Source organism: Lissotriton vulgaris, chromosome 1_1 (genome assembly GCF_964263255.1).
Source record: "Lissotriton vulgaris chromosome 1_1, aLisVul1.2, whole genome shotgun sequence".
Taxonomy (NCBI): domain Eukaryota; kingdom Metazoa; phylum Chordata; class Amphibia; order Caudata; family Salamandridae; genus Lissotriton; species Lissotriton vulgaris.
The window spans coordinates 1,069,121,495-1,069,148,396 of NC_141685.1; the positions used below are offsets into that span (position 1 = coordinate 1,069,121,495).

At 50.1% G+C, this 26,902-nt stretch overlaps 1 protein-coding gene across 2 annotated transcripts in view; it reads left to right on the top strand.

The window, feature by feature from the left end:
* TMPRSS6 (transmembrane serine protease 6) overlaps positions 1 to 26,902 on the top strand; it is a 259,562-nt gene that overhangs the window by 137,663 nt on the left and 94,997 nt on the right. For both annotated transcript variants that reach the window (XM_086963148.1, XM_086963145.1), the window contains exon 7: positions 945 to 1,149. In XM_086963148.1, coding sequence (XP_086819274.1) covers positions 945 to 1,149 — 205 coding nt within the window. The remainder of the gene's footprint in view (positions 1 to 944; positions 1,150 to 26,902) is intronic.

Consider the following 26,902-nt stretch of genomic DNA (forward strand, 5'->3'; position numbering starts at 1 on the left):
ACAGGAGAGGAAGTATATGTTGTCAAAGTTAGGATATGTAACTCAGAACTGGATATGAATTTATTCTAGCTCAGATGATTTTGAGACTTATGGTCCAAATTATATGTTGGCGGTAAACATACTCAGTTGCGATGGAGTATGCTTACTTCCAACATAATGGTCCGCTTGCCGAATTTAGATGTGTGCAGACCTTTGGTTCAATCATAACAGAGACTACTCCATCTCTGCCGTGATTAAATCCCTGTGGAGGCAGACATCTATTCTGCCAACCTAATTTAGATGGGCTGAATTAGAGGTCAGTTTTCACTGCCCATCACCACCACGAAAACTCTGGTGGTAAGGGACAGTGAAAACTGCTAAATGCTCCTCTCGCCATGAGAGAGGACTCCCATGGTAAGAGCAGCATTTTATTTTTTACTTTCAAAAAGAAAATCTCGCTTCTGGATTTTCTTTTTGAAAATAAAAAATAAAACAGTATGATGCAGGACTCCATCATATTGATGAAGCCCTGCACCAAATGGTAAAAAGCATTGACAGGAACGGCTGTAACGGTGATTCCTGGCAGCCCTTCAGGAAATTACCGCCTACTTAGTGGTCATTTCTAAATCTGGTGGACAGTACCTCTGTCAGTGCAACAGAGTCATTTACTCCGCCACCCTGGCGGAGAAACGGGCCGTCTGCCAGATTAAAAATCTGGCCTAGAGTCTAGAGACAACTCAATCCTCCAAACCAACATAAAACTATTTAACCATCTGACCATCCATCTAACTAGTCATCTATCCATTTGTCCATCCTCTTTCACCTTTCTCTCCTGCCATCTTACCCTTCTTCACTTCCTCATTTCCTCTGTCTCCCTCAAAGCTGGCCTGTGCTGATATCTTTATCCTGCCTCCCATCCTATGCCTATGTGGTGCAGTTCCTCAATTCTCCTAATTTTAATCTAGGGTGTTATAGGTACATTTCTCTCAGAGACGATGAGCTCATTCTTCTGAAGCGCCCAGACTATCTATTCTCCAGCTGCCTATGGCATATCCAGGCACCCAAGGGACAAACGGTGAAACTGCGCCTGGAATGGAAGCGCTCCGACTGCAGAGACCGTCTGGCGATGTACGACTCACCTGCCCCACTGGAAAGCCACCTAATCACCTCGTGAGTAGTAATAGTAATGTGTTTATTGTACAGTTAATTAAAACCTACAAAAGTTGGCTATCTTTTATAAAACAGTAAGACATCAATTTAAAAGGCTAATAACCACAGTTAAGAACACACTTAAAATTGCAGGAGATCCACTCCCCCGGCCTTGGTAACTCATAGTCCAGTTTCTTCATTTTTTTGTTTGCGGAAATTTCACAGCAGTTCGTGAGGTAGAATTACCCCCCTGGTCAGGGTCTTGGCTACAAAATGAGTGTGGGCGATTAGGTACCAGTTTAAAGTGTGTGGTGCTGCAACAACTTTTGTTGCTCAATACAAGAGTGGCCAAGGTTAGCCTGTTAATGCTTTTCCTTGAGGCCTGGATGTGCAGAAATGCTTAGTGCTTGATGTACAAAGCGCTGTTAAGGCTATTACATGATGGGTTAGCGGGCCAGCTCCATCTCGGTTTCAGTGCTACTTATCTGATGATCTGGCGGTATCCGTTTTAGTCTGAGATCCTCAGCAGTTAAAAATTTTACCAGGCAGCAGCTTAGTTGAATATCTTCACCAGAGAAACTTGCGATCACCGCTTGTCTGCACGACCGTATTTGTTTCTTGTTAAAGATTGGTCTAAGTAGTGACCAGCGCTCCTGCATCAGTTCCTGGCATATGGTTATGATGTGGACTATGTCCTCCTCTCCTTCCCCACAGAGACGGCAGATTGCCGGCTTCGGAGGGAGTAACCATGGTGGCAGATGATATGCAGATGGCAATAAGCCTAACCGAAATTTCAGAAACTTCTCTTTGGTGGTTTTAGAGAAGTGAGATAGGAGGTATACTTGAGGACCTGCTTTGCTGTAGGGCTGTACAGTGATCCAGCTGTGTGCGCGTTCTGTCAAGACCGCTTTGTCTTGTATAATAAATTCATTTTTGACAGTGTTGTTTTTTGAAGCTTGCCGTGGACCCTGACGATGCCCAGAGTTGCCGTAACCCCAGCTGGTCCAGTGCACTGTCCAATAAGTGTCTAGCTGGGCATGTGTCTGAGGCTTCTAGTTCCCTCCACAAGTAGGAGTTTAACGTTTCTGGCTTCCCTTTTTTGATTTTATACCAGGTTTTAATGAAAGCTCCTTTACGGGCCAGCTCTTGTCTTTGCATTCCGAATTCAAGCCTTATTTGTGCCGGAGATGTATATCCAGGCAACACGTATATTATTCTCAAGGCTATTGCAATGGCGCTGTTCAATGTTTCTGCGTCTCTCCCTCTCATGACTTCACTTCCATAGGTGATTAATGGAATTAATTTAGCCTGTTTCACCCTGGTCAGAGGGAGAAAGCTTGGTCCAGAGGTCATATTTTTTAGATTTCCTAATGCCACCGCTGTCGTTAGTCCCCTCTTTTTTATTGCCTCACATTGTGCTTTGTAGTTGCCTTTGTTATCTATCATAACCCCCAAGTATTAGTGGTCTTGTACAACTTCCAGCTTGACTTTTGCCAGGTGCCAGTTGTACTTTGTTTTTGTTTTCCGGTAATTTACACACATGCCTTTTGTTTTTTCTTGATTAATACTTAATTTGTTGGTCTCCGAGTATTGAGATGTGATGTCAAGCAAACGCTGTAGTCCTATAGGGGTCCGGCTGATGAGTACCAGGTCATCTGCATCTAGGAGATTGGATAGCTGATGGCCTCCTAGCTTCGGGGCATGCAAGTTGCTTCCATTGAGTTGGACTGAAAGCTCGGCCATGAAGAGATTAAAAAGTATAGCGGCAAGCACACATTCTTGTTTTATTGTTGGTTGGTTGATTGCTTTATTTCGATATGCATATATCATAAAAGCGATACAAAAGATTAAAACAGCATGTCGAAAAGAGTGTGACTGTACATTAAGTAAAAAACAGTAAAACACATTAGTTCATCATAATTTAGTTAAAAAGAGATTAAATTGATATGGACAGTCTTCTAAGTCTGATCAACCAGGCCCATTTTAAAAACTTGGCAACGGCACAAACAATCGGAGGGGCTGTATTAGTTAAAAGAATCCGAAGGGCGACAGAGTGCTGGCGAGTACCCAATTCTCTGCAGATAGGTCCAAGCCAACGTGATCTTGGTCGGCCATAATCTGGGCATTCGAAAAGAAGATGTGGCACAGTCTCTGGTTTGTCGGGACAGAGAGCACAGTATCGTGAAGAGGGCTGGGATTTATTCCACCTGGAACAGAGGTCAGCCAAGGGTAGCAACCCCAGCCGGAATTTGATGTACAGGGACCGGTCCATGGCAATTGTTATTAGGTCCATGTACGGCTCGTAGGCGATGACATCTTTTATCAGCAGAAAAGCTGCGGTGGTTTTGCAGTGCTGCTGATTGCTGATGCGCTTCACACGGACCCACTCCCAAAAAAGTTTTTTTAGGGTCTCCTTCGGGGGAGCGGAGTGACTATGCCAACAAGAGTCCAGGCCTAGGTCCCCTAGGAGGTGTTTGATGTTCTTCAGCCATTTGATACTGTGCCAACCGTCGGAGTGCATCACCTCAGCAAGGCCGTCAGCGTAGGGCTTTAGCTCCGGTACCCTCCACAGGCGGGCCCAGAGCAGGAGGGGTCGAAGGCGAGCCTGGTCCCCTATTGCTTTACAGCCAGCATCCATGAGCACTGGGATAGTCGGACTACTCGATGGTATGGCAAGGAGATCTTTAATGAATTTGTTTTCGGCCTTGCACAGTAAGTCCACTTTACCCAGACCCCACAATTCAGCTCCATATAGTGACGCAGGGACCGCACGAGCTTTGTATATGTCAAGTAGGGGGGCAACACAATGTTTTGTTGAGTTGTTGAACTCTTTGAGGAGGGCCCCCCCCCCACCCTTTTGTGGGTCAATGCCATTTTATTGATATGGGCGGTCCAACTCATCGCGTCTTTGAGTCGAATTCCCAGATAATCGAATTCTGCCACTCTTTCTAGGGGAATAGAATTCAAAATAGGGGGGCGGCCAAGTTTGCGGGGTGGGTGCAAAACTAAGTACTTGGTCTTTTCCACATTGATGACAAGGCCCCTGGAGGTGCAAAAGTCCTGGAAGCGATTTAGTAATGTCTGGAGACCTTGGGGGGTTTTAGAGAGGAGGAGGGTGTCGTCGGCGAACAGCAAGGTTGGAATTTTTACGCCTCCCAGAGTGGGAGCGTCTGCTGGTTCGCCGAGTAGATGGTCTACCACCCCATTGATATAGAGGGAGAATAGGGTGAGGGCCAGAACACAGCCCTGCCTTACTCCCCTCTCGACCCTGATCTTATCGGTCTTTTCCCCGTTCAACCCCCATCTAACCTGGGCATAGGTGTTTTTGTGCAGTTTAATAAGGAGGTTTAGTAAATACGGGGGCATCCCTAAACCGTGTAGCACCCTCCAGAGTTCCTCCCTGGGAACCAGGTCAAAGGCAGTCTTTAGGTCAATAAAGGCCAAGTAGAGACTGCCTTTGCCTAGCTCCACCACCTTCCAGTGTAGTAACAGGAGCCTAAAAACCTGTTCGATGGTTCCGGTGCCTGAGCGGAACCCGGCTTGCATGTCAGACAGGATATGGTTTTCATCCACCCATTGCGAGATCCTCCCCAAAATCGCTTTCCCCGCCAATTTCTGGGTCGAATCTATTAGGCTTATAGGCCTATAGTTCCCAGGTAGGTCCCTACTGCCCTTCTTGTATATGGGGACCACCTCAGCACCTCTCCAGGAATCTGGCACCGGGCCTCCCGCAACGATTGCGTTGAGGAGTGCAGAAATTATTACCCCCCACTCTTCCGGGTATGCTCGAAGAATATCGCCAGGGAGGCCATCCGGGCCAGCTGCTTTAAGTGGTACCAGGGTTTTGATCTGTTTTGTAACATCCAAAACAGAAAAGGATTCCAGGTCTTGGACCAAGCTAGAGGGCGGGAGGTCAAAGGGGTCATTTAGTGAGCCTTCAATGGCAGAGTAGAGTTTTTGGAAGTGGGAGAACCAAGTTTGGGCGTTGATGGTACAGGTCCTCAAGGTATCGTCAGGACGGTTCCTGTTGCCCACCAAATCCCAAAAACGTTTTGCGTCTTTCCCTCGACTGGCGGTCAGAAGGTCCTGCCAGAAGTTATCCTCCCACTCCATCTTGGCGCTTTTTTGGCAGAGTGCATAGTGCCTCCTGGCCACCCTAGTCCTAGATGGTAGTTTGGACTTTACTGCTTCAATGAGAAGTGACTTCGCCTCCCTGCACTTCTGATTGAACCAGCCCAATCTGCCTTGTGGGCTTGGTTTCCTTCTGTTCGTGTTGGCTGGCACTACGAAAAGATCGCTAATAGCCTGGGTTATAGTGCAGAACCTTGCGGCCACCTCCGACAACCCGTCCACCTGGTGGTCAAAATTGGTTAGGGCTGAAGCAAGAAGCTGCCTAATGGCAGAGGTTTTCTCCTCTGAGAGTACTAGCTTTGCCCACTTTAGCCGCCGGCCACAGTTGGCGACTACTGACAGGTCCGGGGTGGGGTTACAAGAAGTTCTAGTCACAGGGCAGGTTATCCACCTGTGAGACATGGTGAGAGAGAGAAGATTGTGATCACTCTCGACAGATGGTATAATCGCCATGTCCTCCACCATGCTCCACAGGTGTAAGTCGAGGAGGAAATAATCAATCCGTGACGTGTGCCCTGGCCTATTGTAAGTGTGGGCCCCAGCTTTGTCGGACCTAGTCCTGCCATTGGCAGCCCTCAGGCCAAACTCCATGGCTATTGAATTGATCTGGAGGGCCACTTCTGTCCACTTTTTGATGGGATTCAGTTCAAGGGACGGGATCCCCCACCTAGCGTCGAGTTCCTCTTGATCAGATAAGATTTCAAGGTCCAGGGGCTCAAAGGTGCAGTTAAGATCACCCGCCACCAGGGTGCAGGACCTATGAGGTGATAGGCGGAGCTGGGCTTCTAAGCAAGATATTACTGGAGATTCTCTGCCCCCCTTTGTGCCTCGGGCATAAATATTAAAAATATGTAAAATAACTCGGCCTTGGAAGTTTTTCAACACTATGTTCAGGAGATCCGGGCATTTGGTATCCCGCTCCACCACTCTGCAGTTGAGTTCTGTAGCCACCCAAATTTGGAGGCCACCCGAAGGGCGGCCCCTACCGGTTACACTAAGGGCTGCTGGCAGAAAGTAGGTGGAGTATCCTGCCTTGTGCAGGGGCACCCCGCTCCAGGTTTCCTGGAACAGGCATATGGAGTATTGCTCCACCAGCGAGTTCCAGTCTGGAAGCGCTAGCTTCCTCTCGAGGCCCGCCACATTCCAGCTGAAAACCCTAAGCGAGGGGTCCGTCACAGCCGCAATGCTACGGTTCTCGACGGGGGGCAACGTCTCCACAACCCCCACAACAGAGGGGCCAACCAGTATGCCGGGAGGTTCCATGGTTTCACCTCGCTCTGATAGATACTTAGCAGTAGCCTGGCTTTGTTGTGCAGTCGAGGGGCAACAGATTTTAGGGGAGGGGATGGGCTCAACAGCAGGACTTGAAACCGCAGGATCCTCCCCGGGGACGTCAAAGAGTCAGCAGCCCCAGAAGCCCCAGTTCTGCATCACTGGCGCTTGGTAGAGCTGCTGTGCGAAGACTCCCGGGGAGGGGTGGCCGTGGGCGATGTTTAGAGGAGGGGGCCCGACAGGGCATAGTGGAGTGGTCGGGATCGTTCTTGGATAAAAAAAAGATAGGTCGACAGCGTCGACCCCCGTTCCAGCCGTGCGGCCTTGGGAGCATATTGAGTGGGCAGCTCTTATATCTTGAAAATTGACCACCACGCAATCACCCTCAAAAAGTTTTTTCCCGTGGCCAATCCAACTCACCCTGCGCACCCCAAGGATCAGGCCGTCTACATCCACTGGAAGTGGTCTATTGGTTTTCATCCAGTGGATGACTTTGTTTTTCAGCGCCTGATGTGTTTCCTGTTGTGATTCTTTTAGGAGGGGGACTTTAGTGAGGACAACAACATACGGGTGACATTCTGGTGGGAGATTTACCGGAGGGCACTTGCGTGGCGGGATAGGGGTTTTTAGACGGAGGCGGATTTTTGGGTGAAGAGGTTGGTTTGGTAGCCCTAGCGGTGGGTGCTGCTCCGTTGGTTTTAACAGGCGCAGCAATTGCCGAGTGGACGCTTGGGCCAGTCCCTTTCTTCTGTGGGATCTTTTGGGCAGGGTTCGGCACAAGTGCCGTCACTGCTGAGGGGGGAGTGCCGTGCACCTGAGCTACGTGGGTGAGTTCACTAGGCACCGGCCGCTTCGCACCGGCCAGTGTGACTGGGGTAGGGGCTTTCCCTATGGCCGGTGTTTTAGCCGGCAGTGACGACTGAACTCTATTTGGTTGGCCTACTGGGACCTCCTTAGCCACATTCCTATCTGGGATGAATTCAGTGGGCCTAGATTGCACTTTCAGCAGGGTTTTCAGGGAGAAAAAGTTGTCCCTAGTGGCCTGTTCAAAATTGTCGAGTCTAGCCCCCAGGCTCCTAACTTGCTCAAGTAACGGATTAAACAAAGATTTTACCAAATTCTCGAGAGACTCGAGAGATGTAACCTGGTTTGCTAGAGCCGGTATGGCTGGGGGTAGGAGGGACGGTGTCAGGGGCTCGGCTGCATGCTGGGGGGGACCTGCAATCCCAGGGAGTTCCTGCTCTCCAGCGTCTTGGTGTGTAGTGCCCCTATTAAGCTTTGTCCTAGAGCGCTTGTGGAGCATGGAATAATTCCCCCTCCGAGTGTTGATTCCCCTTTTCCTTTTCCTATGGACCCGCGGAGATCTAGTCTGGGGAAGAGGTAATGTGTGAGGTGAAGGAACAATAGGATCCGAGAAAGACCTGTTGTCAGGAGGGCTGAATGTGCATGGGGATGGGCCAGAAGCAATAGCCTCGATGCAGCAACTACCTGGGGAGGGAAGTGATATGAGGCTTTCTATCCTCTCTAGTCCAGCCTCTAGCACTGCAATGTGTTGCTCATCAGGTTGAGGCAAGATGGCAGTGGGCATAGGCGGCGACAGAGCATGAGCCACAGTTCCCAAAGAGGAGCGCTTAGATGGAAGGAGGTCTAGTGAAAGGCGGCGTTCCGTCATTGCGATCTCCTTTTCAATGACGTTAGCCACCCGGGTGATGAATTTGTCCATTGTTCCAATCATCGTAGGGCCCCCTATAACACTTGCTCCACCACCCCTCAAGGCTTTACCAGATCTGGTGGACATGGTAGATCCGAAGCCTGCCGTTAGACTCAGGGGGATAAGAGTCGTAGAGGTCGAAGAAAAGGGGGGTGGCCCAGCCCAGCCTCAGACAGCCCCTGACTGCCACAGACTGCCCGCCCTTTGCTCGGGCTTCGCTCGGCGTCCCGCTCGCGTCCCGCGGAGCGCTTGGCAGCGCGTTAATCAGAGAGCTTTGCAGGCGGGGGGCGTGGCTGGTGGTGGGCGCGTCCGCTCGCGCAGCTGTGAGAGCAGGGACTCCTGGATCTTCGAGTCCCTGCTACAGCGCCAACGCTGGTTTGGTGTTGCTCCCGGCGCCTTCAGAAGCCCAGCGCCTCCAGGTTGCTCAGACCCTCCTTGGTCCGCGAAGCGGCACCCGCGAAGCGGGTGCGGCGAGGGGCTGCGGCAGGCAGGAACGCAGAGGACAGTCCCTGGGTCAGCAAGACGTGTGGATGGCTCCCCAACACAGCGTGTAGTCACTTTCAACTCCCAGGTAGGGACGCGGGGAGCACTGGAGACACGCGCCTTTTCAAGCTGGCCAGGCGGGGGGCGTGGCTGGTGGTGGGCGCGTCCGCTCGCGCAGCTGTGAGAGCAGGGACTCCTGGATCTTCGAGTCCCTGCTACAGCGCCAACGCCGGTTTGGTGTTGCTCCCGGCGCCTTCAGAAGCCCAGCGCCTCCAGGTTGCTCAGACCCTCCTTGGTCCGCGAAGCGGCACCCGCGAAGCGGGTGCGGCGAGGGGCTGCGGCAGGCAGGAACGCAGAGGACAGTCCCTGGGTCAGCAAGACGTGTGGATGGCTCCCCAACACAGCGTGTAGTCACTTTCAACTCCCAGGTAGGGACCCAGGGAGCACTGGAGACACGCGCCTTTTCAAGCTGGCCAGGCGGGGGGCGTGGCTGGTGGTGGGCGCGTCCGCTCGCGCAGCTGTGAGAGCAGGGACTCCTGGATCTTCGAGTCCCTGCTACAGCGCCAACGCCGGTTTGGTGTTGCTCCCGGCGCCTTCAGAAGCCCAGCGCCTCCAGGTTGCTCAGACCCTCCTTGGTCCGCGAAGCGGCACCCGCGAAGCGGGTGCCGGCGAGGGGCTGCGGCAGGCAGGAACGCAGAGGACAGTCCCTGGGTCAGCAAGACGTGTGGATGGCTCCCCAACACAGCGTGTAGTCACTTTCAACTCCCAGGTACCTGAGGTTGTGTTTATCTTTTTCGTTAGATGGTCCCCTGCCCCCAACTTTACTTGTGCCCAGGTGTTACTATGCAAAAGAATTAGTTGTTTTAGAAGCAGTGTTGGAATTCTTAGCCTTTTTAGTTTTTGCCACAGAATATTTCTGTTTATATAATCAAACGCTGAGCTGTAATCGATGAAGCACATGTACAAGGGCTGTTTAATTACAAGTGTAGCATCTATCCTTAATGAAATGGGTGGAGATGTTAGTGGCAGTACCCATATCTCTACAGAAACAGGTTTGATTGTAAGGTATTACTTTGATTTCTGTGGCCCATGTTGTTAATTCTTGGAGGAGTACATCGGCATAATATTTGTCTTCATTGTCCAGAAGAGCTACCAACTGGTATCTCTTTGGGTCGCTCCTATTTCCTTTTTTGTAGATGGGAGAAATTATCGAGCCCCTCCATGATTATGGTACAGTTGACTTTTGCAATATTGTGTCAAAGATCGTTTTAGAACTGAAGCCCAAAATTCTGGATCTTGTTCAAATAATATGGGCGGGATCCCGTTTGGGCCGGGAGCTTCCTCACGTCTGCCTTTCAAGATTCTTTTATGAACTTGTGTGTTAGTGATTATGAGGTCCTGTCCCAGTACTGCATTGAAGTTTAACTGGGGTGATTGAGTTTACAGGGTAGAGGCAAGGTTAGTTAAGCAAATTTGGGGAGTCTGTTCTTTATTAAAGTGTAATTCGAGATAAGTTATCCAAGCCTCTTCTGTGACGTTGGAATTAATACACTGGCCTTGCGGATTAGACAGAGCGTTAATCTTCTTCCAAAATTGTGCGCTATTTTTGTTTTTAATGTCGTGCAGGAGTCTAGCCCAAAGAGATACTTCGGCTTCCTTTTTATTTTGCCAAATTTGTTTTTGTGGGTGGCTTTTAGCTGCCTCAGTTCTTGCAATGCCGTGGGGTCTTTCTTCAGCCTCTGTTGTGTGTGATTTATCAAAGCTTTTAACTTTTTTAGTTCGGTGTTGTTCCATAGGTTGTAGCCTGACCGTTGATTTTGGGGGCAATTGTTCTCCTATTTGGAGAACATCCCTGTAGCTGTTCGGTAGGGTTTTTGTAAATGCCTCCCAGCCTCCTATTATATCGGGGTCGGCTGCTTCCGCTTCTTCCAGGAGTTGTTTCTCAAAGGAATGGAGGCCTTAGAGGTCGTTGGTTCTGCATTTTACAATTTTCTCATTATTGGTAAATTCTGAACAGAGTGTATTTGCTGGGGGCAATTTGTGTGTTAATGGCTCTTCTACCGTGATTTCCTGGGGTAAGTGATTGCTAAAATCCACTCTCCCAATGCGATAGTCTTTTACTTTTGAGAATATACAGCGAGAGCAGAAAGTATAATCAATTGTAGACCTTGCTACTGCATTATTAAATGTTGTGTCGTGAGTAGCCCCTATTCAGATAGGAATTTCGGAAATGACACTCTAGGGAACCATTTTTATGGTTCAGATCTTTTTATTAACTTCAAGAGGATGAATACATACACCCACCTACAACCGCAGGCCGGTGGGGAGATAAACGATAGGTAATAAAGCCTCAGGGGAAGGAAAGAAGGGGGGAGAGTCCAAGAGGTAAGAGAGAGGAGAGGAAGACAAAAACTCAGGAGATTGTATCCAGTTCCAATGTCACTAGCATATAGTTGTTGCCAACGTCCTACCAGACAGGCAGTCACACAACCAGAGCTCATTGAGTCATCGGAGGTGCACAGGAGAATCGCCAGGGGCAGTAAGTCTTAGTATACGCTGGGCATGTGCATTCCTTAAGTTCCTGTAAGACGAAATCTTTACAGGGCCCCCCATCTTGTCAAATATATGCTGAGTATGCCTCAACACCTAAGTTATCTTTTCCATGCCCAGAATGTCCCATGGCCGATAGAGCTTGTCCATGTGCTCTAGAACAGGGGTCTCCAACCTTTTCTGTAGTGAGAGCTACTTCTGATCAGTGAAAATCGTCGTGAGCTACTAAAGGCCAAGCAACTCGCGCATTTTTCGGAGACACCTCCCACGCCCTACTACATTGTCTTTAAGTCTAATTTCTTTGTGGCCCCTACTGTGGTTTGAACAAAATACAACTACAGAGCTGTTCAAAGCTGTCATCAGACTGAAAATCATAACATAGTAAACTGCATATCTGTCTCACACCTCGTTCACCACACTGCTATGCAATGGGTCCCATATCATGATAACTGCAACTTGATGTTTATCAGGCAAGACAAGGAAGCACATCCAAAATAGGATAAAAAAACAAAGAAAACACTTTGAACCACCTACCCTACACATGCCATAGCCTGCTAACCATGTAGGTAAGTGCTTCAGTGCAGCACATTAGTAAGCGCTATTAAAATGCTTCAATAGAAGGCATCCCCTTTCTTATCAAAAAAAGTAAAACAAAGCAAGAACCATGCTAAATAAAGACAGAACATCAATGGGATCAAAGTGCATGGGTAAAATCACTTTCTTAAGGACTTATGAGCCGTGCTTAGAAAAATCCCACACAAGAAGAAAGTGCATAATCTCAGCCTCTAAAATTGTAAACTGCCTCTATTAAACGCAAACCAGTAGAAGTACTTACAAAACAATATGTTTTGCGTATCTGTTGTGCAGCAAAACACAGCTCCTTGTCACACAAGCAGAGCTGCTTTGGCACAAAGGAAGAGTGTGGTAGACAGAGACTGGGAGCGACAGGACAGAGAGGGGAAGGGCCTGTTTTGGGAGGATTGGGTCAGTACATGTAAAGCGCTTTGATTTAAACATCGCTGCCACAGCGCTTTAAATTTGAAAGAAGATATAATAAAGCACATTGTCAGCTGATGTTAAAATCAAAGGGCCTTGCATGCACCGAGCCGCTTTAATTGACTACCACGCAAAGGCAAATTTAAAGCGTGCTGTAGTAGTAAGTGAAAGTGGCTCTTGCAGACAAGAATCTTTGATTGTAACATTGCCTGCCACCGCATTTGCTGCCCAGTGCCTGCAAGGACCTTGGACTTTAACCTCGGCTGCCACCGTGGTTTGTTACTGAAGTCAGATACAGGGCTTAATTTGAGCCGGAGCTTGCCGGTGCTCAGCACCGGCACTTAATTATGGGGGCCGGGTCTATCACTCGGCATTAAAGTGCACCTGTTCTCTGCCTCATTTTCATTTTTTAGACTCGTGGCTGTCTCTGTCTGCGTGCGCACTGACTGGTGCGTGGTGATGACTCTCTGGCAGGCACAGAGTGTGGCGCTGCTGTGTATTACTGTCAGGCAGTGGCACTGAGTTACTTAAAGAAAAGAAGTAAGATTCAGAAGAACAAATTAATTCCACTTCCCCAGGCGCGGCGCGGATCAGGGCCCCAGTGGGCGCCGCCTGGGCGGGAGAGTCCGGGACTTGCCGTTGTAAATTGTAACTTTTGTTACAGCCTTGCAGGGGCCAGGGGCAGGCACTGGGCAGGGCTTTGCTGCGGGGGTTGGGGCTGTGCGCGCCAGAGGAAGTGACGCGTGCGCAGATTGCATGCAAATGCATTGCACGCGCATTTTCTCTGCTGCCCGCCCCTGCATAACCGCACGTCCGCACTCCGCACATCTTCCCTCGCCCGCCCAAACTCCAAAGTTGCTGGTGGGGGAGTCGGGGGAGTCGGGGACTGAGACTCGACTCGGAGTTGGGAGCGGCCGGCGACTGCGGAGCCTCTTTAGTGGTAAGAAAGCGCCATACAAATGCTGCAATGCCTTCAATAAATAAGCTGCTAGTGCGATATTACCAAGAAAAACACTGCAGGGGTGTGCGTGACGGGTATATCTCTGTGGCAGCACAGGTAGCCCTCGTGGTGCATGACACCCGGTACAGACTGGCATAGAAGGCACCCCTGGCCTCCCCCCCCCCACCCCCACCTGCTCCTCCACCCCCACTCCTCCCCCACCCCCTTGCTATGACCTAGTGTCTGGAACCGCTTCGGGCATTGATTAAAAAGGCAATGTAATTAGGAGCGCTGAGACCTGCTGCCTCAGATAAGCCACTGATGCCCCCACGCCCCCCTCGTAGGAGCCGTGAGTCGACCAGCGGCGGCATCCCACAGCCAACACCCCCCTAGAAACCCCTGCTACTACCAACACAAACTGCATGGATGCAATCCCCATTCCCCTATTTAAACTCATGCTACTGCCTGCACAAACTGCATGGATATAACTCCTTTCCCCCTCTCCCCCGTAGGAACCCCTGCCGCTACCAAAACAAACTGCATGGATGTAACCCCCTCTAGAAATCCCTGCTCCTACCAACACAAACTGCATGGATGTAATCCCCACTCCCCATTGACCCTAATGCTACTGTCTGCACAAACTGCATGGATGTAACCCCTGCCCCCTGTAGAAACCCCTGCCACTGCCAACACAAACAGCCTGGATATAACCCCTGCGAGTGCTCACAGTCACTGCTCAGCAGGTGAGGGCGACCTGGGTGCGAGGCGAGCGAGGCAGGGCAGGGCCAGAGGCCTGGCAGTGGGGTGAGATTGCTTATTTAAATCCTCATATCTTTGCGAAAATGTGTATGTCTCTAGAAATCTCAGAGCTAGCCCAGAGGAACGCAGCATTTCACTGTTGGAGAGTTTCATAAACTTAATGTGTCTTTTAACAAAATTAAATAAGACAAAAATAATGCAGGTAGAGCATAAACGAGGGATAACATGAGAGCGGAGGCACTCGTGCTCTGACCCCCTTATTATAGATTATTCTAATGGCTCGAATTTAAAAAATGGCACTAGAGAAGCTACATTCATGCTGACTGAAAGAAGACACCAGCTAGGAAATTACGTACTGAATCTTGCCAACACTGATTCTTATGGAGCCAAAATACAGGATTATTTTTCCCATATGCTGAAATTTGGTCGATGAAAAATATGGAATGTTTATGATTAACACTGCCAGCTTCAAAACTTATCGCTAATGTAAATTAGATTTTAGTTTTCCTTCCTCGTTATGCTCTTTTGTAAGCTAGAAATAAATATACTTTAATTGTTTCGTGAGTAAATGCAGATTTGAATACTCTTGAGTAACACAAAGTACAAATAATTATGCATATTTTCATTGGTGTATATTGTTAGTCTCAACGCTTATATGCAAAATTATACATTATACCTGCATTGATATTTCGATCCGTTTGTCTTTATAGACCAGCATTCTTAAAGTCCATAAACAAATAGCGAGACATGTGTGGTGAGTTTATGTATCTTGCAAGGCATACCGTTGATTCTTCAAAGTGATTAGGGTAAGCAGGCGGCCTCCCGAGAGCACATCTGAACTGTTTAAGATTCCCTTCATCCAACGGCACAGCTTGCTACCTGTCAGGAATTGGAATTGTCAGACAACAGCTGGTAGAAAGCCCATGGATGCTCCAATTTTCACTCTCTCATCAAACATGCTTTGGGATGCAGCCATAAACAGCTTTATTCAGGTGTGATGTTGTACACTTTGTGAGGAGTGTTGTTCTCGATTGTTAAAAATCACATGCTCCAGCCTATTGAACAGTGGTCCGTGGCGTGAAGTGAGCGTGATTAATTTACTGGTGGTGGCCAGACCAGTGAGTCGGGTTTTTTAACACTGTGATTGGTCGACCCGACCGACCGACTCTACCTACCACTGCTACAGCAGCGCTGGCGCTGCCCTGGAGGCAGGGACAAGATGGCCTGGGGCGGTGGGGCCTGGCCCTGGGGGTAGGCCGGCGCCGGCCGAATTTGAAATAAGGCAGGCAGCTGAGGCGGCAGGTGAGTGAGGTGAGGCGAGGCGAGGCAGGGCTGGCAGGGCCTGGGGGCGGCGGGGGCCGCAGGCGCAGGATTACGTGTTTTTTTTAATTATCATTAATTTACTGGTGGTGGCCAGACCAGTGAAAATGTGGGTGGAGCCAATATAGTAAGTGGGTGGAGCCAGTGGATGAAGTGGGCGGAGCCAGAGAAAAGTAGGTGTGGCCTCTGGCAAACATTTGAGCACCTGCACTTCATTTTTTACAAATTAAGCACTGGTCAGATATAAAGCACGGTTGCAGCCGATGTTAAAAAGGTCCTTGCGTGCACTAATCATGAGTCAGTCACTGATGGCTACGGGTATGTATAGGTCAGGAAATATATCATATTAATTAAAAAATGCAGACTGCACAGCTTCTGAGCGGTTGTCTTTTGATAAGGTTTTCCAGGGGATGTGACCCAGGAAGGTTGAATGGCATGCAGATTGTCACAGGGAAGGAATTCTGTCAACGGTAAGGACAGTCAATAAAGGAGACTCTGCCAACTCCAGTACTGAGCAGCAAGCTGGAATGCAACAGATGTCGCCAACTGCCGCTGGAATCCAACACTTTTAGTAGATTAAGGACCAGCTTCCAAGTCCAAAATATGCCCCCTCTCATCCAAGGCTTCCCTGTTTGAAGAGCACAACATCTTCAGACTACCCTTGTGAGACGAGACGCCATTTAACATAAGAGGAACGGCAGCTGGCCTGCTCACATTCATCTGCCCGGAGACATCACTAGCACCAAACTGTAAAGCTGCTTTCACTGACTTCCACACGAAGGCAAATGTAAAGCGTGCTGTAGTCAGTGAAAGCTGCTCAGTGAATGCAAAGATCCTGCAGGCACTGAGCTGCTACAACAGCGGAAGCCAATGTTAAAAATTAAAACGTCCTTCCCTGCCTTGAACTGCTTTCACTGACTTCCACACGCTTTAAATTTGCCTTTGCGTGGTAGTCAGTGAAAGTAGTTGGTGCAGGCAAGGACTTTGGATTTTTAAAATCAGCTGTGAGCGCGGTAGCTGCTCACTGCCTGCAGGATCTTGATTTTAATATCGGCTGCCACCGCGCTTTGTTACTGAAGGCAGATGTAAAGCACGGTGGCAGCCGATAATAAAATCAAAGGCCTAACAATGCACGGCGACAGTTTTACCAACAATACTTCTAATAATCAGGGGGGAACACTTACCAGTCCTGCGTAGCTTCCCAGCGCAGCTTCCCAGGAGGATGAGATAGGCTAGATGGCAATTATGAACTGCACCACGGCGCGCGACTTTAGGAAGGAACATCACGTTCTTTGGCCCGCCCCGCCCCAGCGAAGCTCATTCAGCTAATCAGAGTAGCTGGTTTGTGAGAGGGCGGGCAAGGTCTTAAAGCTGGAAAAGTCAATGAAAGGATAAAAAATAGAATGTTTAAATGACCTCTCTATAATTAGAAAGTAGCGCGAGCTACTCCCAGAGGGTTCGGCGAGCTACCGGTAGCTCCCGATCGACCGGTTGGAGACCCGTGCTCTAGAACCTTGACGTCATAGCCTATTTGGCCGCACCCAAGACCAAGGTGATTGACTTACTCCTGAGCAGTTTTGATGGGTAGAGAATACAGCTTGGGAATTAGGGAAGAGTGGTGTCAAAGATATCATCAAAGTCTTTCTGAACTGTGTCCCAATAAGGCTTAAGCTTTGAACGATTTAGAAAAGGGGGTGGTGATGAACAGAGTGTCTGAGTTAAACAGACCACTCTTACCCAGTCCAAAGATCAGGGCTTGATCCATCACCGTTATTTATCTCACTGCCCCATCCCAGCTCAGAACCTGGCTATATGCAAATCAGTCTGTCCCTGGCCCAGTGCATCATGGGAACAGGGCAGACTAAACTACCAAGCCAATTCTTCACCAGAAAGGAGACAAGCTACCGGGGACCGGTTTCTGGCATTTCAGCCTTCTTCGGCCCGGCTTGCTTGAATCCTGATGGAGCAGTGAGAAAGGGACTCATGTCTGAGTATACCCTGCCACACCTATAGTGGCCAAAAACGATTTAGAAAAGGGGGTGGTGATGAACAGAGTGTCTGAGTTAAACAGACCACTCTTACCCAGTCCAAAGATCAGGGCTTGATCCATCACCGTTATTTATCTCACTGCCCCATCCCAGCTCAGAACCTGGCTATATGCAAATCAGTCTGTCCCTGGCCCAGTGCATCATGGGAACAGGGCAGACTAAACTACCAAGCCAATTCTTCACCAGAAAGGAGACAAGCTACCGGGGACCGGTTTCTGGCATTTCAGCCTTCTTCGGCCCGGCTTGCTTGAATCCTGATGGAGCAGTGAGAAAGGGACTCATGTCTGAGTATACCCTGCCACACCTATAGTGGCCAAAAACGATTTAGAAAAGGGGGTGGTGATGAACAGAGTGTCTGAGTTAAACAGACCACTCTTACCCAGTCCAAAGATCAGGGCTTGATCCATCACCGTTATTTATCTCACTGCCCCATCCCAGCTCAGAACCTGGCTATATGCAAATCAGTCTGTCCCTGGCCCAGTGCATCATGGGAACAGGGCAGACTAAACTACCAAGCCAATTCTTCACCAGAAAGGAGACAAGCTACCGGGGACCGGTTTCTGGCATTTCAGCCTTCTTCGGCCCGGCTTGCTTGAATCCTGATGGAGCAGTGAGAAAGGGACTCATGTCTGAGTATACCCTGCCACACCTATAGTGGCCAAAAACGATTTAGAAAAGGGGGTGGTGATGAACAGAGTGTCTGAGTTAAACAGACCACTCTTACCCAGTCCAAAGATCAGGGCTTGATCCATCACCGTTATTTATCTCACTGCCCCATCCCAGCTCAGAACCTGGCTATATGCAAATCAGTCTGTCCCTGGCCCAGTGCATCATGGGAACAGGGCAGACTAAACTACCAAGCCAATTCTTCACCAGAAAGGAGACAAGCTACCGGGGACCGGTTTCTGGCATTTCAGCCTTCTTCGGCCCGGCTTGCTTGAATCCTGATGGAGCAGTGAGAAAGGGACTCATGTCTGAGTATACCCTGCCACACCTATAGTGGCCAAAAACGATTTAGAAAAGGGGGTGGTGATGAACAGAGTGTCTGAGTTAAACAGACCACTCTTACCCAGTCCAAAGATCAGGGCTTGATCCATCACCGTTATTTATCTCACTGCCCCATCCCAGCTCAGAACCTGGCTATATGCAAATCAGTCTGTCCCTGGCCCAGTGCATCATGGGAACAGGGCAGACTAAACTACCAAGCCAATTCTTCACCAGAAAGGAGACAAGCTACCGGGGACCGGTTTCTGGCATTTCAGCCTTCTTCGGCCCGGCTTGCTTGAATCCTGATGGAGCAGTGAGAAAGGGACTCATGTCTGAGTATACCCTGCCACACCTATAGTGGCCAAAAACGATTTAGAAAAGGGGGTGGTGATGAACAGAGTGTCTGAGTTAAACAGACCACTCTTACCCAGTCCAAAGATCAGGGCTTGATCCATCACCGTTATTTATCTCACTGCCCCATCCCAGCTCAGAACCTGGCTATATGCAAATCAGTCTGTCCCTGGCCCAGTGCATCATGGGAACAGGGCAGACTAAACTACCAAGCCAATTCTTCACCAGAAAGGAGACAAGCTACCGGGGACCGGTTTCTGGCATTTCAGCCTTCTTCGGCCCGGCTTGCTTGAATCCTGATGGAGCAGTGAGAAAGGGACTCATGTCTGAGTATACCCTGCCACACCTATAGTGGCCAAAAACGATTTAGAAAAGGGGGTGGTGATGAACAGAGTGTCTGAGTTAAACAGACCACTCTTACCCAGTCCAAAGATCAGGGCTTGATCCATCACCGTTATTTATCTCACTGCCCCATCCCAGCTCAGAACCTGGCTATATGCAAATCAGTCTGTCCCTGGCCCAGTGCATCATGGGAACAGGGCAGACTAAACTACCAAGCCAATTCTTCACCAGAAAGGAGACAAGCTACCGGGGACCGGTTTCTGGCATTTCAGCCTTCTTCGGCCCGGCTTGCTTGAATCCTGATGGAGCAGTGAGAAAGGGACTCATGTCTGAGTATACCCTGCCACACCTATAGTGGCCAAAAACGATTTAGAAAAGGGGGTGGTGATGAACAGAGTGTCTGAGTTAAACAGACCACTCTTACCCAGTCCAAAGATCAGGGCTTGATCCATCACCGTTATTTATCTCACTGCCCCATCCCAGCTCAGAACCTGGCTATATGCAAATCAGTCTGTCCCTGGCCCAGTGCATCATGGGAACAGGGCAGACTAAACTACCAAGCCAATTCTTCACCAGAAAGGAGACAAGCTACCGGGGACCGGTTTCTGGCATTTCAGCCTTCTTCGGCCCGGCTTGCTTGAATCCTGATGGAGCAGTCCCCGGTAGCTTTTTTCCTTCCTAGTGTAAGAATTGGCTTTTGTAGTTTGGTTTGCCCTGTTCCCATCATGCACTGGGACAGGAACAGACTAATTTGCATACAGTCAGGTTCTGAAACTGGGATGGTGCAGTGAGCTAAAAAACGGTGTTGGATCTAGCCCTGATCTCTTGACTGGGTGAGAGTATTCTGTTTAATTCAGAGACTCTGTCCCTCACCACCCCTTGTTGTAAATAAGCTTTGAACAACCTCACAAAGTGTGTCAGTGTGCTTAGTGCACCACAACCCCGCCAGCAAAGGTTTGATGCCGAAATCCTCCATTGCACCATGCGCTCAGAGGTGTAATACTAGTATTGAGTAAGCTTCAGCATTGCCTCCCTGCCGGATGTACTAAATGCTTAGGATCGTGTTCTGTGATAGATGTCAGACCATATTTTTAGGACCAGACAAGGTGCGCTTTCGTTCCGTCTCTTACCGGCGTTGGGCAGGCGATTTAAATGTCTGTCGGGGTTCATTAAGAAAGCAATAAATGTCTGATAATAGGCCCTTATTGATCTTTTTTAATAAAAAAACCACCTCTCCAAGGATGTAAGAGGCCTGGCAGCATTTGTCTTTACAGCCGGTTGGGTGACCCAGTGGTGTACGTGCCGGTACCTTCAGTGCTTCGTCTCCGGCATGCCGAAGTGTTGATTTGTTTGCTCAAGTTCCATGAGACAACGATGGCCATATAGGTCTCCAATACTTTTACAGTTGGCATTTTGCCATGCGTGATAGTCATTGCACACTGAGGCCGGTGGTAGTTTGGTTGCCAATGATAGGAGTAAGTGACGAGGGGTGGGTTGGTAAGCCTCTGTTTAGTAAAGTTCTGTCGTAGGCCTAAATTGTGGATCTGGTCACAGGAGAGAAGTAAAGGCCCCAGGGTCGAGATTTTTTAGCCAGCCAGGGCACCTTCCAACTGTAAATACCTATTATGCTCTGGTCCATAAAGCACCAGTGCTTTTCGGTGGCTGTCTTGTTCCATTCCACCATATAGAGAAGTTTGGCTGCCAAATAATAGTTCGATAGGTTTGGGATGCTGAAGACCCCCATCTCCTAACAAAAGGTATGCTTGTGCTGTGCCAGTTGTGGCCGCTTATCCCCCAGATAAAGGCTTCCATCCTTTGCTGAAGTTTAGCGAGAAGTTGGTGGGGTGGCTGCAAGGGAAGTGTTTGCATGACATTAAGTATTTAGGGAAGGAGGGTCATCTTAAATGATATGGCCCAACCATGAGAGGTGTTACAATCAAAGAAGATCTATAGTCTGTAGGTATATTAGGATCATAAGTTTATTAGAGATAATCAGGAGACAATCAAGAGACCCCACCAGGATTGTCTCCTCCCAAATGCCACGTATGAAGACCTTTTTGTGTATATAAACAACAAAGGAGTGACTGTGATGCAGTAAAAATTAATGTTAAACTAGTGAGGGTAAAATGTTAGCACCGCTGTGTGATGCACGTGTGATCAATGCTCACACAAGTGCATACACACAACGGGACAATCTCAGTCTCCCTATGTGAGCCCAGTGGGTTGTCTTCAGTAGAAGAAAACCAGGGGGCTTGCTGGTCACCCGATGTCAGGAGGTGGGGAAAAAGAACCTTTCTTGTTTGAAGGACCCTCACTCACCACTAGTTGGTGACATGCTTCATCATTGGGTCCCCGCTGGGGTGACCGAATGTCTCCCCAGCGTGCTACGACGCCTGGTTACAGAGGAGCAGGATGTGGCGAGTGCAAACAGTGCCCAAATTAGGAGGTGACTAAACGTGAAGGTGCAAATGTGTTTAATTAAAAAATGCGGAGGTTGTGCCTTCACAAAAATCTTTAATAATGGCCAGCCTGCATTGGTTAAAAACAAAGTGTGCGGACTCCTCAGGTTCTTAGTTAAGGAACCGGAATCCTAATCAAAGACAGGAATTGGTCAACATGTTTCTGCTGTTAGGATGCGTTTTGCTCAGCATTCGTCAGGACCTACAGAAAAGTCCTCCGGTGGTGTGCGCGCGCTAAGGCGTACCCTCCCGAGAGGCTCTAAATGTGAAAAATATATACAGTGAAATTTATCCGGATATTTTCCGTGATTTACCCACTACAGTTTGGTGGGGATATGTAAAAAACCTGTATGGGAGAAGAGACATACAAGACCACAAACACGTAAACATGAAGAAGAAGGGTTACTTTCTTCAATGAGATGTGATTATCAGTATTTGTCTCATAAATGGGCAGGTATAGGTATCATGCATGATTTATATTCCACCAGCTGTGAGGTGCTCTGCATGATTTGTATTTCACCAACTGGAAGGTGCTACCTCGGATTTCGTGGTTAGGTGCACCTAAATTGGCTACAAACACCGTCCCTATAGTGAGGTCGGCATCAAGTGATTGCTCAACTCCCAATTGTTTGCATGACATTAAGTATTTAGGGAAGGAGGGTCATCTTAAATGATATGGCCCAACCATGAGAGGCCTCCCATCTGCCACGTATGAAGACCTTTTTGTGTAGCCATAAGGAGACCTTTGTACTTGCATTCTTCTGTTTTTTCGAGGGAGGAGCATTTTGAGGCCCAGGTGGTGTACTCAGTGAGTTGCCCACGGTAAAGCTAAATGGGACTCTAGAACCAGTCTATCCACCATGACTATTGTGAGGATCAAGATCTGAGAGTTTTGTATACCCAGACACTCCCCTGAATGTTGCTATCTCATCTAGCAGGGCTGGAATTTAACAACGAGGGTCTGGGAGAACAGGCCCGCCGGCCGAAAGTGTGCCCCAGCACGAAGCGGACCGACCGGAGCCCACCCGAGTCGGCCACGGCAGCAGGGACCCCCATCGGAGTGGAGTGCTGGCCGGACGGAGCCCACCCGCCACGGCCGCAGCTGAGAACGAGGCCCGTAGGCCGGAGGTGAGCCTGGGAGGCCGCGCCAGCCAGAAGCGACCCCCTCATGAAGTTATGTAAAGCGGAGCCCACCCGCTTAGTCAGGACGCTATAAAATTAACATTGAATAAAGCAGGGCCAGCGGAGCCCGCCCGTGGCCTGCCTGAAGCGTCCCTGTTCCCCGCCACGCAGCGAGTGGCTGAGGCTGCCGCGGCGAGGGGGTGAATGGACTTGGAAGCGGAGCGCCCGCAGCGTGTGGAAGAGCTGTGGCCGGGAACACACACACAAGCGGAGCCCACCCGCGGCTAACTAAAGCAGTACCTCCCCTCCCCCGCCGTGCAGCATGTTAAGTGTGAGGCTGCGGTGGCGGGGTGGGAAACCAAAGAACCAGCAGCCAGCCTTCGCCCGGGCAGAACAGCACTAGCAGCCCCCCCAGCGACCGAGCGTCAGACCCGCAGCGGGCAAGGGGCCGGCTGCGAGGAGCGGGCAGGAGTGAACTGTGAGCGATCAAGACGAGAGTCCCCTGCTCTGAGTGAGAGGCCCACCCGCCCGCACCAAGCATTAAACGTATGTGGTGCCCCTGACTGGCCTGGGATTAAACAAATAAGAAAAGGCTTACCGGCTGTAACATCGAGCAGCCGTCAGGTCAAGGAACAAGACACTGGGAGAGCCTCCGAGTGATCCAGAAGGAAGGTGAGAAGGCCCCAGCGCTCCACAGCAAAAGGGAGACTGGTACTCCACCCAAAGGAATCTTTGACCGCAGCATGAGGAAAGCTGCAGAGGCCGTGAGGAAGGCGTACAACACTGCCACCTAGTGGCAAAGTCTCCAACTGTAGGCCAAGAGAAACAAACAAGCATTGCGCAAGCCCAAGGCTGCCAAAGCACTAAACGTGCCCCAGGACAATGTGAGGCACCCAGACATGCCAGAACGGTGCCAGAGCACCACCCAGTGGTGAGGACAAAAGGCACTACGCAGCAACGTCCCAAGAGCGCAGGACTAGCACAGAGGCAACTGTGACTGCGGAAAGCAAAGCAGGCTCACAGCAGAGGACAGCACAGCAAGGCTAACTACAGCAGCACGGGGCAAGTGAATCCATCGATCTGAAGTGATGTGCCGCGAAGGAAAAGTGGAAGCACAAGACACACGCAGTGACGCCAGACTGGCGCAGGTACACCACACAGCAACAAGGAAGCCCGACCAAAGTCGCAGCGCAATCTGCGTAGGACGCCGCAAGGAGTAAAGGAACTCCACGCACAAAGGAGAGCGCAAGGACTGACGCTCACGAGCAGTGACCGGGAGCAGGAGACAGAACAGAGGCGCAGACCACCTGACGCACAGGGGACAAGCAGAGACCAACTGCCAGCGGAGCGGCACCTGATGGCCACAGGTTGTCGTTGCAACCGCAGGGAAGAAACTGCTGCACCACCACCACGGGAAGAGACAGAGGTCCCAAGACTCCCCAACAAGCAAGTGCAACACAGGGAGGAAGCGCGAAGACCGCCGACAATGCTCCAAGGTCCCAGAAGAAAAGCAAGCACACCCGTGAAGTAACGGGAAGCTGACCTGAACGCGAAGAAGCTTGGAGTAGTGACATAACCCTCCGCACAGAAACGCAGCACAAGAAGAGCGCGGAGAAAAGCACGCCAACGCTACAGCACCGGAACAGAGCAAACCGCGATCAAACAGAAGACAGCGAAGCGTGAGGACTCACGCAGAAGACCACCCCGATGGTCACCCCACCAAGCCGACCCCTCAGACGGTCGCACGAAGAACCCGGACGGTCACACGTGACGCACCCAAGAAGCCGGCCAGCCAGATGGCCGCACCAAAAGCCGACCCACCGGGGGTCGTGAAAGGAGGTGACCGAAGCAAGGGTCAACAAACCACAACACAGCAAGTATCCCACAAGAGGCCAGAAGATAGCCTGCCACCATCGGCAGAGTGGACCGGCCAGAGGTCCCAGAAGTTCGAACATCAAGACACAGTCCGCGAACAGCGAAAAACGAACTTCACCAACCACAAGTCAACACTCAACATCTAAGGAGAGAGAGAAGATCGCAACGCCCGGTCCAGTCACAGACGAGTAGAGGCAGTGTCCGTGAACCAGGACAAAACCGGATGGAAGCAGGCGGAGTGCACGCTTCCTGGAGAAGTCTGGTCAGGAAGAGGAAGACAGCAAGGTGACCAGACCGCGTTGCGAAAAGGAAGGAGAGGAAGCCTGAGTGGCACAACGCCACCAAAGAGAGAAGGAGAAGGAGTGGCACAATGCCACAAAGGAGAAGAGAAGAAAAGGAGAAGGTCTGTGTGGCACGTCTGCCACTACCAAAGAGAAAAGGAGAAGGAGAAGAAGTCTAAGCAGCACGATGACAGGAAGACAAGAGGATAGAAGAGAGCAAAGAGGAGTGTGGACCAAGACACTACGACACTCAAAATGGGAAACACCGAGGAGAACGTGAGAGGTGCACGACAGTCCACACGCACAACCGGGATACAAGTAACACCACTGGAAGCAAGCATCCACGTGCGAACCCAACAGTCATCCATTAAGGACAGAAGCGAATAGGCCGGTTTGTTGGTAACAACCACCTTTGGGATGGAACGGACACAAGGCAGTGGAAATCCAGGGGCAGAGGCCTCAGGGACACCGGTGGCAGCGGATCCCCAACGAGAGACGGACTGTGGAAGCTCGCACTGAAGATCCTGGAAGACCGAAGGTCGCACAAGACGGAACCAGTGCCAACAACACCCTTTCAGGTGGAACTCGGGCACGGAGAAGAGGACCCGTAGCGACGTCCTTCAACATGTTGAAGAGGCAAGGCGGCATGTCCACCGGTCCAGTGGAAGCCTGGCAGAAGGGCCTCCAGGTCGTCGATGGAAGAGGGGACACCCACGAGAGAGGGCTATCCGTGAGAGGGATAACCTGCAGTGGAAGGTCCCGTCAGGAACAGACACCAGTTTGAAACAAGCACTTTGACCAGGACGGTCCAGCGAAAAGTAACACACTTGGGACTCAATATATATTTATACTTCTGCACGCTCACAGGATGTTGAACAGAGCGAGAGAGACTGTAAAGCCCACCTACAAGATGCAAGTCTGCCAAGGCAAGAAGAGACAACATTGCCAGCAATCAACGTGATCAGCAGTGGAGAAGACCACGTGGGAGTCGTCGTGATTTAAGTTATGAGTTTGGTGTGAACTGTATTCTTTCCCACAGGTTGGACTTTAGTTAGGGCAAGTTTCTTAACTAAGGTTGGGAGGAATGTACTGACGGAGGACATGGTCTAGTGTCTCAGTCATGTTGTAATCGTACACTTAACACCCACCCACCACCAGGCGTCACAGGTCAGATGACCCTGGCTAATAAAAGGGGCTGAGCGCACGTGCTCAGGGCCCATTACCTATCCCCATACCACTGTGTCCGTGTCTCATTTACCTATCCACGGAATGAGGGCCTAGCACCCTCACCAAACCCTACAGGTGGCATTCAGAAAAAAATCTGTGCGTGCTGCGCTGCCTGCCCTACACAACATCCTGCTATTCTTAGCATTATTCAGTAAAAGCGCAGCCACTGTTAATTTAAGTAATGTAAGCACTGAGGAAGGATATCAATCATACGTTCAAACAAGGCAGGGCTTTTAACTTTAAACCTGCAACCCAGCCGACCACCGCCCTATATACGTCAAGGCTTCTTTAACAACGTAGCCCTGGCCGGCCGGTCCTGGCCTGTTCTGATAAAAGTATACTATTAAACAGTACTGCTATTAAGTGTACCGTTACCGTACTACCTGGGCTGGGGCAGCCGGAGGCCAGCCAGGCCCAGTGCGTCATCGAACCTTGATGATGGTGGATGGAGCCGGAGCTACCACGGTGGCAGTGCCCGACACGTCTACACACTTAAAAAAAATGGATGTTTGGCATGATGACTGCTGCTTATGGCTACATACTAGTACTTACGGTTACACTTGTGGTCGGCCTGGGCTGCGGGCCACTGCCACTGCCTTTATTAACTACTGGGCCCACCGCCTGTTGCTACTGCTGCACTGTAGCCTGCCCTCAACGTGGTTGCGTCATGCTGATGACTCGTGGCTGGGGGTGCGAGTGTGCCAGGGAGTGGCAATTGGGAAACAATCTGCGCGCAGCGCGCACAACCAAATGCAGCCTAGGCCCAGCCCAATCAGTGTCTGACTCTTGGTCTGTCTCCCACCCACCACCGGCAGCAACACTGAACTAATGGCCGCCATGATGCCATCACACATATATGATTGATGATGATACACTGACTATCTGAAATTACGCAGTAATCTTTGCTCAATGTAGTCTCC